The sequence below is a fragment of the Sebastes umbrosus genome, chromosome 9, assembly GCF_015220745.1.
Source record: "Sebastes umbrosus isolate fSebUmb1 chromosome 9, fSebUmb1.pri, whole genome shotgun sequence".
Classification (NCBI taxonomy): Eukaryota; Metazoa; Chordata; class Actinopteri; order Perciformes; family Sebastidae; genus Sebastes; species Sebastes umbrosus.
In genome coordinates this window covers 30,464,388-30,480,491 of record NC_051277.1, presented here as the reverse complement: position 1 = coordinate 30,480,491, position 16,104 = coordinate 30,464,388, and the positions used below count along the sequence as shown (strand labels likewise).

At 41.7% G+C, this 16,104-nt stretch overlaps 1 protein-coding gene and 2 long non-coding RNA genes across 3 annotated transcripts; 2 read left to right on the top strand and 1 right to left on the bottom strand.

The window, feature by feature from the left end:
* Positions 1–768: 768 nt before the first annotated feature.
* On the bottom strand, positions 769–3,165 carry LOC119493841. The gene is made up of 2 exons (XM_037779318.1): positions 3,035–3,165; positions 769–2,889 (listed from the first exon to the last, which is right to left on the bottom strand). The coding sequence occupies exon 2, from the start codon at positions 2,809–2,811 to the stop codon at positions 1,069–1,071; it is 1,743 nt and encodes a 580-aa protein (XP_037635246.1). The 5' UTR covers positions 2,812–2,889; positions 3,035–3,165; the 3' UTR covers positions 769–1,068.
* Positions 3,166–7,017: 3,852 nt separating this feature from the next.
* Positions 7,018–9,504, top strand: LOC119494569. The gene is made up of 3 exons (XR_005208240.1): positions 7,018–7,048; positions 7,349–7,353; positions 9,431–9,504. It is a non-coding gene; the product is annotated as an uncharacterized LOC119494569 (long non-coding RNA).
* A 541-nt stretch (positions 9,505–10,045) lies between these two features.
* LOC119494728 lies at positions 10,046–10,906 on the top strand. The gene is made up of 2 exons (XR_005208281.1): positions 10,046–10,393; positions 10,440–10,906. It is a non-coding gene; the product is annotated as an uncharacterized LOC119494728 (long non-coding RNA).
* The last annotated feature ends 5,198 nt before the right edge of the window (positions 10,907–16,104 follow it).

Sequence of the window (16,104 nt, the reverse complement as noted above, 5' to 3'; positions counted from 1 at the left end):
TTGGGCCCTAACTGCATTATAAAATAAAAGCACAACATAATAAAAGCACAACATCAGCATAATCACTTCCTGTATTAGATTGTTTTGTCCATCTTTACACCGTCACTGTGTGTGCTCCCTCCACCCTGAGTGATGGAGATGCTTTCCAGCTCTCTCACAGTCACTTGTTGACCTGGTAAACTCACCTGAACCTGTCTGCAGAATGTGGACAGCCTTGGTGTCCCCCACATTTATAGGCTTATTGAATGAACTAATGTATGAGTTATCTTTACACTTAAAAGCCCCCCCCCCCCTTAAAATAACCTCATTTATTGTCATTGAATAAGAGTGCATTTATGTTTCTAGTAAAACAATACACCATCATTGTGATATGTCTTGATACACCTTACAGTGAAGGTGTCAGTAAATAAATATATAAACATAATAAATAAGGTTTAATGATCTTTAATTACAACAGTTCTGATCGGTCAGGAATAGACGTGGTTTTAAATATTAATAGCTATTTACAGACTGTGTGGGCTAAAACACACAAGAAGCCTCCTTTACAATAATTCTCTACATGTTTACAGTCAGGCAGGTAAACTCATTAAAATAATAAGCAATAATAATAAGCAATAATTAAGATTAGTGTATATGATGGAAGAGAGAGCGCAAAACACACTTTTCTTTGTACTTTATTTTTGCACTTTATAAAAATTCGCTGAATCAGCAGAACTTCAGTCTGAGTTAAATATTTACAGCAAATGATGAAAGAAATAAGAAGAAATTAATGAATATTATTTATTTATATTATTATTTATTGTATTTAATTAGATGTCCATTATTATGCACTGATTGTGGGAGAACTGGATCACCCAGATTGAACCCGTGCGTTTCACAACAGTAGACAACACTGACTACTGAGGTGGCGCTGAGAGCTCAAGCCCTCGCATTCATTCAGAAGGAAAAAGGCAATTTTTCCTTCAAGATGAATGACACATTGAAGACGTTTTTTATCTATAGAATAAGTCCAATTATTCACTATATGTGGGATAAACCGGAGCTCCCGGAGAAAACCCATAAACCACCTTACCACCTCTTCATGGCGGTGAGCATAGAAGAGAAGCACCTGCACATGCAGGACCTCTGTCTCGGTGGTGCCATCAGGTGACCTTTGACGGCGTAGGCGATATGCTCTCCGACTGCCGTTTGACCCCCTTTCAAGGACACCAGCACCCACATCGCAGTGCCCCACGTCTTAACCAGGTCCCGGTAAATGGCCTTTTCGAGGTTTTCCAATGTTTCCGAGCTGGAATCGAAATCGAGACCCTCGACTTCGGCCCACGTTTGATCAAAAAGGCGCTGGATAATGTCCTGGACGTTTGAAAGGGTCCAGGTCACTTTTGCCTTCTTGAAGATCCGCGTGACCAGCCTCTCCAAGAGCACCTCGACGCAATTTTTTTTTTGTTCGTTCCGCGCTCGCCGTGCAGAGTCATCACGACTCTTCGTCACGGCTACCGGGGCAGGCGGAGAAGCGATTGCCAAAGGTTTCTTGGCCCTGGGCTTAGTCCCCAGTATGGCGTGTCTCATATTGTCGACGAGGTTGTCGGACTGAAAGATCTGCCACCATCTGGCCAGACACAGGAAACCGAGCACCTTCCGCTGCAAGTCGGCGCGCATGTTGGCACGTATCACCGGCTCGGGGATGATCTCTGGCCCATGTGTGATGTGTGTGTAGAGGAGATCACTTAAGACCTTTGTGAACTCCAAGACTCGACCGGGGGGAATGTTTAGGTGCGGAGTGCCGAGTCCCAGAAGATCGCGGTTTTCTGGTTGTTTCATCAGATCGGTAATCTTCTTTGTGAGAGATTTTGCCGACTCCCGACTGTGAACTTTGGAGCCCCGGTGGAATCTTTTCCTCATCTGTGCCACGATGCGATGGAGGCACGTTTTGGCAAAGCACTTTGCCAAAAGCTTCTTAATTTTGTTTCCGATGCTTTTCTTTGAGCGTTTGCTCTTCTGCGCCGACGGAGTCTGTCTTACAGCATCTTCGGCGATACTCCGAGCGATTTCTTCCGCGACGTCTTCAATCTCCCGAGAGTTTTGAGACTGCAGCAACGTGTACTCGGAGTCCGGCACGTCAACCAAGAGAGGTTCGGTAATGTCGTTCAACTGCTTTTTGATGATGATTGTGACATACGTGATGTCTTTCATCTCAATCACGACGTCCGACGAAGGCGTCGCCGCATGGCGGTCTTCGACGTCTGAGGGTTCCGGTTCCACATCTGATTGTTCGCAGATGGTCCTCTGCTTGCGCGGTCGAGGCGAGAACACCGACTTCATCTTGCCGATGAACGCCTGGCACATTTTGCAGGCGTGCAGAATCATGTTGTTGAGTCTGCTGGGAGGAGTGAGGCGCTGGACTATGCCCTCGGGGCTGGAGAGGGCACTTCGGACGCTCTCCGAAACCTCTTCAGAGATCAACGTCGTCAAGCTTTTGGAGCTCGGACACTGAACCGAGACGTCGACGCCCAGAGCTTCGGCAAAACCCTGAGAGATTGCGTTTCCCAGATTGATTTGGACGTCGTCCTCAGACGCCAGGGTCCTGCTCCCGAGAGATTTCAGGAAAGCTTTTGTCAAGGCCGCTGTCATGTCCAACAGCAACTCTCCCATCATGGTCATAGTGGCGTCGTCGGGGCTGCCGGATTTCAAAAATCCCCACTGATCCGCCGTCATCCCCTTAAAGAAGGAGTTCAGCAGCTTGGAAACAACGCGACGGACGTTGAACTCGGGCATGATGGCTTCTGTCTGGGAAGTTCTTGATGACTGCATGATGCTGATTTACGGTCAATTCTTGTCGATGCTTCGTGGTTTTTGGAGAGAAATTCACTGCTTCTCTCAGTAGATAGTCTGATGAGTGAAAATAATCGTTAGTTGCAGCCCTTATTATTATTAACTAACATGTAAGCTGCATTTAAATGTTGAGGCTCATTTTAACTGCTTCATATACTGTTGGGAATTTTAATCTAAAGCAATGCATTCATAAAATTCATACCTCTTTCTCTTGAGACAACTGCTTCTCTCAGTCGATGTGTTTCGTCTGATCGAGTCTTCAGATTCAACTACAGTTGTGTGATTCTGGGACTCTCTCCTGAATGTTAATCCTTTAATATGTCACCGCTCCTTTATGATGTCACAACTGATGTCACCACTCCTTTAATCCATCAGTGTTCCATCTAGTGATGTCACGATGCAGTGATGATGTCACCACTGCTGTGATGTCACCACTACTTTATTCCATCAGTGTTCCATCTAGTGATGTCACCACTGCTGTGATGTCACCCAAACACACACCTGCACACACACGTGCACACTGCACACACACATACACACTGCACACACACGCACGCACGCACGCACACACACACACACACACACACACACACACACACACACACAGTGGAGACCTTCAGCTTTGCCTTCTCAAAGAAGCTTTTCTCTTTTTAATCACGACATCTCTCCCAAGATGACTGAGCTTAAATCTGCTGTTCACTTCCGACAGACGCACACGGGACACGTGCACACTCCCACACACATTCATTTAATGTCTTTTGTTCATTTCCCCCTCCCACACAGATTGCACAGATTTATGATATGCAGCTTTTAAACCTGATGATAATTTTTTTGCTTTGGAACATGCACACACACACTCTCACGCTGCGACAATGAGAGTGGGCCCCCGAAACAACACATTTAAAATAAATCATTAGTGTCTACCCTCAGAAGTTCTATTCACCTATTATTTATACGCTCTCTCGCTTCCTTCTTCCTTTCCTGCACCAGTAAGGCTTCATTTACTTTGTCATGTTGGTAGTCCATAGAAATGATGACACCAGATGTTTGTTAGATGTTTAGTATGTAAATTGAACATTTGAGCATTATGTTAACAACATGGCCGATGTGTCAATTGTCAAGGCTGAACTAAAGGCTAAATGTTGCTTGTGTTTTGGATTGACTTGTAGTCTATTAGGCCTTAACAGCATGTCAGTAAATATTATATTTACACATAATGGTATAACAGAAAAATGAAGCCCTAATGCAATGTGATTTTAAAGGGACAATTCAAGGTCGTGCCTAGAAGGGACCCCGCAAACCGCGAAACTCTCGCGTATGCACTCTTGATTCAGCACATCAGGTCTCTGAAAAGGCACAAGCAGAAACTGACATTTTCTGGAAGAGTTGGCCGCTACACAGAGATGGCAAGAAAGATGCATGAACCGATTTAAAATATGTCCTGCATGTGCACAAGCCTGTGTGTCAATACGGGTCAGGATCTAATGTTACATGTTGTCAGTTGTGATGGAGTAAAATGTTCCCTGTTGGTGATTAACTATTATACGTGATGTTCTTGCATTACTGCTGGATTAATGTGTATGTTGTACAACATGAATAACCATAACTTTTCATGGCCCCTGTTTACTGCTTTGTGGCGATGCATTTTCCAGCTGATCCCAGAGGGATTTTAAATAGTTTATTTAGCCTAACAAAATATGAGAATTTTCTCAGATTGTGCTGTGATTTGATTGCAGTAAACAGATCAGGACGTCAGTGACAAGAGGAGAATCTCAACACTGATAGGCTTTCATGAAAAGCATCACGCAAATCTTGTGTTCGCATACGTTTGCCTCTTTCGATTGACCTTGTATGTCATCGCGCCGCTCCCCTTACAAAAAAGCAGTGTACTTCAAGTTTATTTTATAAAGTACACTTAAAGGCAGGGTTGACGATGTTCTCCAGTAGACACTATTAGTTATATTGGTTGAAATGGTCTTTACTTCCCGACAGCGATCCATTAATTATGAGCTCTGAAGAAGGACCGGAAAAGAGCCGTCATCTGTAGCTGCTGAAATCCTGTAAAAATGTCTACCAATCGCTGCCTTGCAGTCCGCTTGGAAAAAACCAATCAGATGCCTCCCTGCTTTGTCATGAGGTAGCATTGTTGAGTTGAGGTCCTCTCTCCGCTCTGTGAAGTAGTTACGATGCGGCGGTGCTCGTGCATGTGTGTGTGTTGCCTTGGAAGGAGCCCCGAGGGGAGGGGGTTTAGACGGAGCTCCTGAGGCGATGCTACTTTCAAATGATGCTAGCTTTCCAACATCATGGACCCACACTTTAAGTAAAGTTCAAGTTACTTGTCAGTATGAGCCAAGTACTGTATATTTAAGTATGCTGTTGTTAATCAGATATTTCTGATAAGTACATAACAAGTAAACTGAAAGTATACTCTTTTACTAGAATAGACTTCCTTTTGGTAAGGGTCTCGGTGTGAACACACCATTACGCGTGCGGCCTTTGGTAGGATTTACCCTTGCATTTATTATATTGTTACTATACCTTTTCTAAACTGCACATGCATCTATCTATACATAGAAAATAAAGAGAGCACAGGCTGCTGTGGAATTAAATTAGAACTTAAACATATCAGCTCTGCTGAGATCACATCAACAGTAAGATCAAGTGTAGCAGCATGCAGGTGTGACAACACACATGCACAGTAACAGCGGGCCCAGTCACAACACGTGCACTCAAGACACGTATCAGTGTGTTTCCATGGTTACACAACCACCCTTGTGTCCTTATAGTCTCGCTATTCCTGAAGAGAAGCGTCTACATTACAGGTCCTAATTAATTTAAGCTTTCAACTGCTCTTTTTTTTATGCCTTTTTGAAATACAAGCAAGTAATGGTAAAATAAGGCAACGGATAATGAATGTATTATATTTCTACAGGAACAACTTTCTAAAGCAAAGCCATATGATAGATGAACACTAAATAAGTGGTGGTGTTCAGAGTGTGTGGAGAGGTGTTAATTCAAGTCTGTTGCACTTTCCAGGCCGTAGTACGCAGTAATGTTGTGAGACGGGCTAATTGCCACATGTGTGAAATTAATTATGTAGTGACGACTTTGATACGTGTAAATGTCAGAAAAAAATTGACAGATGGACATAGGCTATGGTAAATGCATGTAATATTTACCTCTTCATTTATTTTCCATGTCAGAGGTGTAAAATCAGAACACATTGCTAATTGGAAAGAAGCAGATAATCGCTGCCTACCCGCTCCAGTAAATCATTAAATATGAAAATCATTAAACTCACATGGCCCATGCTTTATTGATTGTGAAGGACAGAGGTTGATATGTAAGGCATGTTGTATTTCCCCATCATTACACATCATGGAGAGTAAAGGAAACATATAAAGTTATATATTTATGACACTCCATTTTAATCATTTAACTAACGTTATGTTTTATTGATATATTCAGTGATTTTTTTATACTCATTTGATATCCTTTTACTGCATTCTGTTAGTGTCGGGGCTCCATACATTAAAGGGGAACACCACCTAAATTCCAATATGTTATTTCCATGGCCCTGGGAAGTTCAATCAATATTTGTGAACTCAAAGCCAGAAACCAGACCAGAGAGAGAAGTATACTATACTATACTATAATACTGTATCAATAGTGTCTTTCACATATTTTTTGTAGCTATACTTACAAAAAATAATGCACTATAATTTGTATAACCCACATACTCAATTCATATACGCCACGTAATAGTGAGCCAGGACAGGTGACATAGTATAAAGAGCGACAAAGTCCTCACAGGGAGGAGGTCAGGGTGGATGGGTGGGTCAAAAAAACACCAGACTTTCACCCAGGACATCGCTGTTCCTGTCCCGCGTGAAATCAGAAGTCAACGCTGACTTATTTCTGCCAACTGTAGCTTTAAGTCTCACAGGTAGGGAAACAACTAAAGAAAACGCGTCACAAACGTAACTTACAAAACAAAACACCAGCCAACAACAGCCTCGAACAAGAGCCTCCTAGTCAAAAGTCAGGTGTTTGTTGGGCCCATCCATCTCCTCACCAACCCACAATAAGTGTTTCAAGAATCAAGAAAGGTTTACTTCTTGCGTATTATCATGGCATTTATACCCCTTTTTGTGTGAACAGGCCTTCACAAACGCATTACTTGAAGGCCTGACTAGACGGATTTTCGTGTGATCTTGTGACATTGCGAGAATCCAGCTGCCGTGCAAGGTAACATGCAAGCATGGAAACAAATTAATATGAGATTAAAGTTTAAAGGTCCCATATCGTGCTCATTTACAAGTTCATACGTGTATTATGCATTTCTATTAGAACATGTTCACACGCTGTAATGTAAAAAAAAACAACTTTATTTTCCTCATACTGTCCGTCTGAATATATCTGTATTCACCCTCTCTCTGAAACGCTCCATTTTAGTGCATTTCAACGGAATTGCGTTGCTAGGCAACAGTTTGGGTCCATGTTTACTTCCTGTCAGCTGATGTTATTTACATACACTGCAACAGGAAATAAACTGGGACACATTTAGAATGTTTACGTTTAAAACTGTGAAATGGTCTAAATATTGTATATTTGTGACATCACAAATGGACAGAAATCCTGACGGCTTGTTTCAAACGCACAATTTCTGAATACGGGCTGTGTGTATTTCTCCGTATATTGAGCGTTTTGATAGTTTAACAGTATTTATATAGCACTTAAACCTGCTTTATAATATAAAAGACATGAGAATCTCATTTTTTACAATATGAGACCTTTAACATAAAGAGCAGCACCTTGATACATATAGTCAATTTAATACTTGCTGATCAATGCAGAAGATATATGCAGACGACAATTACATGCCAAACAAAAGTGTAAACTATCTTAACAGGCATCTTTGCTCTGTTAACAATTCCATAATTGACACTTTGAGGAAAAGAAAAAACTTTGTGTGCACCATGAATGCAATAATAACAGCAATACATGGCATTCTCTCTTTTCCATCTGTCTTGTGCAAACAAAACATTATGAGGTTATGATGACTTACTAAAGTTTGCCAAAGCAGCATGTCTGAAACGATGACAGGTGTTTTCATAATGTAGCATATAACTTCAACTGTTTGCTCATACAATATCACCTCCTATTCATAAATACAGGATATTAGCAAATTGTGTCATCCACTTCTGATATGATGGATATGCTCATTTAAAGTTGGGTGGATTCAAAGATTCATAAAAGAATATCATAACAAAATACAGGCAGCTTGTTTTAAATAAAATCATCCTTCATAACGTTTTATCTCTCAAACTTTGTCAATTGTCTGGGCATTACATAACAACCAGGACTCTTTATACTCTTAAAGAGTTATGATGTGAAATCTGAAGGACGGCATTCAATACATCAGATTTTCCATTAATCATCTGTTAAGTGCCACGTTTTTGTTTAATCACCCACATTACTTCAGGTCATTATCACAGCAGGAATTTTTCTGGACTGAATGGCAATATTAACATTTTTTTTAAATATATATTCAACCGTTTATTGAAAGCTAAAACAAAGTGCTTAACAGGAGATCTATCAGAAATAGACTCCAATATAGACATGAACAGATTACAATAAGAGGAAAAGTGGATGTTCGGGTTAAAATAACTATGGAAGTGGCGTTACTGTAGTACAGGAGTTACGAGACAAATAAGTCAGTGTTGACTTCTGGTTTCACACGGGACGTAAAACTGCGGTCTCCTAGGTGAGAGTCTGGTGTTTTTAGACCCACCCGTCCACCCTGACCTCCTCCCTATGAGGACTCTGTCGCTCTTTATACTATGTCACCTGTTCTGGCTCACTATTATGTGGAGTATATGAATTAATTATGTTGGTTATACAAATTATAGTGCATTATTTTTTGTAAGTATAACTACAAAAAATATATGAAAACATTTATTTCGGCAAATTTTAATTTTGATTAAATGATGGCGCCAGATAAAAAGTCAGAGGATAACCAAAATGATTCATACAATTCATCCTGAGGCACCAAAATTTATGGCAATCAATGCAATAGTTGTTGAAACCTCGGGTGGGCGATACCACAAAATTTGGCCGACAGACTGACCAATATTGCCGTTCCTTGAGCCATGACGCTAGCAAGTGTTGCATCATTTTATGAAAACCTGATCTAAAATTTAAGGTAATGTTGTGGAGAATTTAAAGGGATAATAAAATGTTTTAAAAAATAATAATTTATATAAAACACACCTGCTATTGCTTACAGTTCAGACATTTTAACACATTCTATTTACTTCCACCAACCCACCCACTTGGTGCCTGCTCACGTCTTCTTGTTTAAAACCTGTATCTCTCTACCACAAGTCTGTCAATCCATCAAACCACTCTCCTCCCATGGCTAACTGATTCATTTAATGTCCGTGTAAAGGAAAAATAAACTTGGATTCTTGGTTTGTCACACCAAAGAAAAATGTCGTACGAACCACCCAGCCAAATTTGAATGATTAAAAAAACCCACCAAGTATATAAAAGTAGCTTTCAAAATAATGGAAAAAATGCCATTTGACGGGCGGAGTGGGGAAATGTGGGGTACGGAAGACCGCTTGCCTGGTGTCGCTCGGGGGCCTGAGTCCTTCTGATCGAGGCTCAGCCCGTGGACGGTGTGAGGCCGGTAACGACCCCCGTCCCGCAGTCTGCCCGGGGGATTCAACTCGGCGGGTGAGGGTATGGCTGCTCGGTGTGGGTCGCGGGACCTCTCCCCGGCACTGGCTGGCCCCCGCCGGGTACGTCTCATCCGAGGCGGTCGGTCGGCTTGGAAAGGCTCGGGGTGAGGTTGGCTCGCGGCTTCGTGGCCGCGAGTTTCACAGCGCCCCCCGCCCAGACGTCTTTTACAAGTTTAAAGAAAAAGAATAAATATACAGTACATAGGACATGGGATGGATTACAATCATAAAAATACAATACAAAAACAGAGCAAATGCTCAACGTGGGGCTCCAACCCACGAACCTGGGACTATAAATTTCTTGCTCTTCCGACTGAGCTAGCCGAGATAACCCTTTTTTCCAAAACCAGGTTTTTGAAGACGGTTGTTGTTATGTTAAGGATGACTCCAGTGTGTCATCGAGCCATGATTTCAGCCCCACCTAAAAAATCCTAAAAAAAACTTGGCGAAAAACAGTTTAACGGCCAACTCCAAAATCCAGAACTACAATGTTCACAGCCTTTACACATGTTTTCAGTAATTATTTTCCAACATTTATAATGTATTAGAAACAAATCTCTGAATTTCCTTTACACAGCCTTTATGGCAAAAACTGACCAAATGGTATTATATTCCAACAAAACCCCCAAAAAACAAAACATTCACATTCAGGATGAGACCGGTTGCCTTGGATTCCTTACAAAGAGTGAGTGAGCGTAGAGCATGTGTGTAACTACTGGAATGTGGGTTTGAAAGTGACACATGACCCAAAATCTCAACATTTGAGTATCAAACACTTAACCCAATTAGACTTTGTTGTTCCCCCCCTAACCCAAGTGAAAAAAAAAAAGCAAATGAAAATCTCTTTTAATGTTATTCCAGCACCATCGGAGGCAATGAGACAGGATCTATATGACTCGTGGGTACACAAAGGCTCTATTTGCATTCTATACATTTACTTTGTTTATTTCACATACAAACATATGGTGTCCCTTGCCTCCAGCTAATCACATATGGTGTCTTCTCTTGCTCTGGTACCTCTAATTATTTATTTTACTTCTCTATGTATCTGTACTATTTCTGCCTCGCAAACCCAGCAGCAGACATTAATCTGTGGGCGGGCATTCGATTTCCGTGAGCGGGCCCAATGTGAATGGGCGGCGCCAGCACGTGAGTGCATTGATCAGACTGATTATACAATTATAAGCAAAATTCTTCCTATCTACACGTAGCATGCACGTCTGAATCTGATTCACTGATCTGGAAACAACCAGCCCAGTCGCACAGCAGTTCGTGAAATAGTCACAAAATTGAATGTATTCTTTCGTGTACGTAAACACAAATTACAATTTTTTTTTCCGTGATTGTCAGCACGAAATAAATTAGTATGTACTCCACGTAATTGTGAATCAGAAAGTATAGAGAGGATGGGGAGGAGGTCGTGGTGGATGGGTGGGTCAACAAACATCGGACTTTCGCCCAGGATACTGGTGTTCATGTCAAGTCAAATTTGATTTATTTGTCACAAAACTTCTGTACTTTAGTTACAGCACTGCTGGAGTTATTTTAACCCAAACCACAATCTTTTACTAAAGCTAACTAAGTAGATTTTGTCACCTAACTTCCATACTTAAACAACCAACCAACCATGAGGCTGTGGTTCTCTGCCGGAAACCAATGTATTGCACTCTCTGTTTGGGGAATGAGTCTTTGCTCCAAGCAAGGGAGTTTAACTATCTTGGGGTCTTGTTCACAAGTGAGGGAAAAATGGAGCCTGAGATGGACAGGCGATTCGGTGCGGCGTCTGCAGTTATACGGGCGCTGTACCGGACCGTCGTGGTGAAGAGGGAGCTGAGCCGGAAGGCAAAGCTCTGGAATCGGGCCCAAAATCAGCTTGATTGTCATCTAGTGTGTACCCAGCATTATTTGATCTTATCTTGCATATCAGTTGTGAACATCCATCCCAGTTTACAGACCAAAGTCCAGTTCAACTTTTAATAGTATATGCTGTAATTGTGCGCACACAGTTTTTAGCTTATACTCTCTTTGAGTTTTATAATTTGCTTTAGATAATGTGGCTGACCTCTTGAATCGTCTGAACCTTCGAATTTCTTGCCCCGTTGGACTTTGTTGAAGAGATGTAGCTGTCTTTCCTGAAAACTACCAAAAATAAAAAGTTGTAATAAAGCTGAATTATCCTTTAAATATATACATATTATAAATGCATGTTATGTGCATACCCCATGAACAATAATCCACATTTAATGACCGCCAGTGACGTGTAATTAATGACCGTCGCATTCAAATCAATGCTTGCCATCCACACGTAAACATTCACTGGATCATGTTATCCCTCTGTACAACAAAACTCTCTTTCCCTCTTTACAGCAGACACTATTTGTTGTCTTGTTAATTAGCTGCTTTGACAGAGATGGTGGAAAGCTTTTAGAGACACACTTAGTTGCTCCAGTGCTCCCCAGCTCCGAGACGCAATCTGTTCCCGTCAAAACAGAGCGACATGCTGTGATTTTACCGACTGAATCTGTCAGGCTACTAAATACTGTATATAATATGTAAAAACACAAATTATTTCTTTTAATAGGCGTTCCCCGATTCTTGTTTAACAGCAGACAAGAACACAATCGGGCATCGCAGTGGGATCGGTAACTTGAGGCTGACGCCTTTAAGTGAATCACGGATGTCGTTTTAGTAGCAGGCTGAGAGCTGGTATTGATGATGTTTGTTTGTAGAGAAGCAGAGAAAACTAGTTAGGCCAATTGATTTGTCATGGGTCTCGTTCACTCACGTGTATGATGGATCACTACTTTCATCTACCTACCCAAGACACAGGCTTTTATTATTGTACCAGATTAGATAACATTTAAAAGGAAAACACAAATACAATTAAAGCATGTTGAACACTCACAGCAGTCTTTACCAGGTTCACCGGTTATTGTTTTATAAATAGGTTGGTTTAGCCCTGTGAAGCAATGAGGATACAATCACAGTTATTCGACTTAAATCCTCTGCAAAAGAAAATCCTTTGACTCCTGATGAAATGGTGCCTTGCATACAGTATGGGCTATTGTGGGAAGCTTAAAACTCTTCTGTCAATGTGAACGTTTGTTTGCCATTAGGTACTCATTAATGTGTCCTTTGTGTCTCCATCAAGACCGAATAATCATGAACATAGATATAAGAATAGATCATAAGTGCCTTACTGCTATGTTGTTGCTATTGTGACTTTATATATTCTTGCACTAATTAATAATAGTATATTAGCAATGTGTCAAATAACTAAGTGAAAGGTGTTTCTTTTAGTGAAGAACCCACCAACAAATATCACCCAACTCTGCAGCTTTATAGAGCGTTTTAGGTTATTGTTTTAGCTTTCTGGTCTGCAACTTTACTGTTTCGGTTCACTTTCACCGCTCTCAACAATCTAACTATAAAGCAAGGAATCTGTCTGTCTCTATGTGTGTGTGTGTGTGTGTGTGTGTGTGTGTGTGTGTGTGTGTGTGTCCTTCGCATATCTCGAGAACCGTTCATCCGATCTACTTCACACTTGGCAGGTGTACTGCAGCACCTCCCTTGCACGCAAGACCTTGAACTCTTCCTCGATGGATTTGAAGGGGAGCCTCAGTTTGCAGGTGTTTCCGTAAAGGGCGATGCTGCTCAAGCTTCTCGGTAGACCTAGCCATTTCCTCAGGTAGCAACTGACTCTCCTTTCCAGGTCTGAAATGTTGGAGATCGGGAACTTGTGGAAGAGCAGTGGCCACAAGATCCTTGGCAGAATCCTGTGTTGGTAGACCCAGGCCTTGAATTTTCCTGGAAGGCCCGTCTTGACGACATCTCTCAGCCACCCATCCAGCTCCTCACATGTGTTCTTAATGGATGCTGTATCCCTGAGGCTGCTGTCAAACATCTTCCCCAGGCTTTTCCGAAATGGTAGGGATCTGTGTTCTCGCGATAGAGAAGCGGAACTTTTCCACCACTCAGCCTTTCTTCAAAGCCAGGAAATCTTGATTTCTCTGGCTTGAAGGACATCCTGGCCCATTCCATCAGCCTCTCCAGCCCTTTCAGGATCCATCTGCCTCCAGGCACCGACTCTGTGGTGATTGTTAAGTCGTCCATGAAGGCGCGGATAGGTGGTTGGCGGATCCCGGACTTGGACTCGGGGCCCCTGTACTCTGGTTCTGCAGATTTCACCAGCATGTTCATTTACGCCAGCGCAAACAGGATCACTGAGATGGTGCATCCCAGCTCCAGTCTGTGCCACTCAGGAGAGTGAATATTGGACTAACTATTCATCAGGTGGCCAGACACATGACTCCAAATGTGTGTGTAATGTTTCACCGTGTCTACTGGATGCGCAAAACAGGCAACTGTTTGCTGACACTGTCACCATATCAACTTTATACCGTGAATATACCAAGCTGTGTTTGGCAGTCAAAAGAAGAAAGAGCACAAGAAAAGCGTTCTGTCAGTGTTGTGACTGTCACAAACTAAGCCTGATTAATGTCCCTCTTTGTCTCCCTGTGGGCTGGGACAGCTTGCATTGTCGTAGGGTAAGTTTTACAATTTGACTATTTTTTATTTGTGTTCCAATCTGTGTGTGTACTACAACCAAATGGTCTGAACAATTACTGTAATTGTGTGTTTAAAATGTTGTTGTGACTGTAGAAGAAGAAAAATCCTGATAAAAACAACTCAAATTTAGGTCTTACAATGTTGAGAATCACAAGCAGTATCAGTACAAATGCTTTAAAAATCATCTATCATTCATTTGGTTATGGTGATTATACCATGGTTTTGTGATTTACTTCAAAATGATATATTCACCTCTAAAACCCTTCAAGGCACATGAATTAATAATTAAGTATTTTACATTTATGTAGAAAAAGTCCTTTTATGTCAACAAGGTCACATCTGAATTGAGTTTTGAAAGGCAAGCCGTATGAGTTACCAGGTTTCCGCGATGACAGCAATCCTGCTTATTATCTAGTGAATAGTTATTAGAAAATATTTGAAATTTTGCACAGAGATGTACCCTTGTGTGAGTGTTTATCTGCAGCAACATGAGGCTGATGACTTGTGACACCGCAGCTTCAGTCTTCATCATTGGCTCTAATGAAGCTGTTCATTCAACATCAGGCCCGATCAGTTTCATGTTGGCGGGTTAAATACTGAGCACATTAACCAGAACCGTTGCTGAGGAGGGGATATTTTTATTATAAAGAAAGAGACATGGAAATAAATGATGTTGTGACCGGCCAGTTGCCTCTATTGTTGTCATGTTGCGTCAGAGTTACCTCTGAGTTCCTTGATTTAAATGCAACACTTGCAATTGTCCAATAAATCAGTTACAATGTTTGTGATTACTTGCAGAGTTTGAAAGCAGCTCGTTGTGTTTTGGCTTATCACATCGCAGGCTAGCATGTTGATCAGTGGAGAACGCAGTACCCGGTTACCTGTACTGTATGTGCATGCATTGGCTTCAGTGTAACAGCCCGGACACACCAGGAACGTCAGGAGCGCGTGGCGGCTGCGTTACCTGTTGTTTTTTATTTCAGCATCCGTGTTAACAGGTTAGAGCAGCCACACTGTCCTAACACTGCGTCTCATGAGCGTCTCAGCTAGAGAATAGAGGTCTTGCCTATTTTTGCCGCGTGCGTCTCACAGCAGCAACAGACAGTGATAGTGATCTATTGACTGTATATTAACATAATATCAGCAAGATTACTACAGTTTCGATGTTTATCTGTAGAATGTGTGATGGAGATGAAAAAAAAGTAAATACTTATTTTTAAATCCACACTTCCTGCTTTCATTTCAAAATAAAAGCCCTCAAGTGTTTTTTTCTGTGGACAGAATTCCTTCATTTCAAGGCTTCAAGGCTTTTATTCTGAAATATGTGCCGGACAGTGTTCTAGAACATGCAGTGACTTGGAGAGCTCCATGAATGAATATAGTACGGAGTTTTAATTGAGGATTATTACTATTATTTACAAATTACCACACGTTTCTTAACCTTTCTCGGTCTAAAATAAATATAAATTATATTTATAATTAAATGAAATGGCCATTAAAATGCAAACTCCATGTAGAAAGAAAGGGCTGATCGCCCAACGCACGAATCACGCAGCCATCACGCCACGCAGCCACCACGCCACGCAGCTGCCATGCGCTCCTGCCGTTCCTGGCGTGTCCGGGCGCTTAGTCCATGTCAGCACACTGGTCATGGTAAGAGGTACTCTGGAGGCCGTGATCAGAGATGAAAGAGTGAGGAAGGATTCCCTTTCCCCCCCGAGGCTGGATTTATTTCCTGGAGACCGTAGCAAAGTGACAGATTGACTGACAGGTCTACAGTAACTACCCGTCATAAATATTGAACTAATATTTTTGTCAAGCTAGTAGCAGAGCTCCAGGGATGGAAATGTCAGTCGGTCCACCACTTTGATCCAGACCAAAATACCTAGACAAATATTGAATGAATTGAATGGAATTTTGCTTCCCACAGGTTGACGTTGTTGTCTTGACATCTATT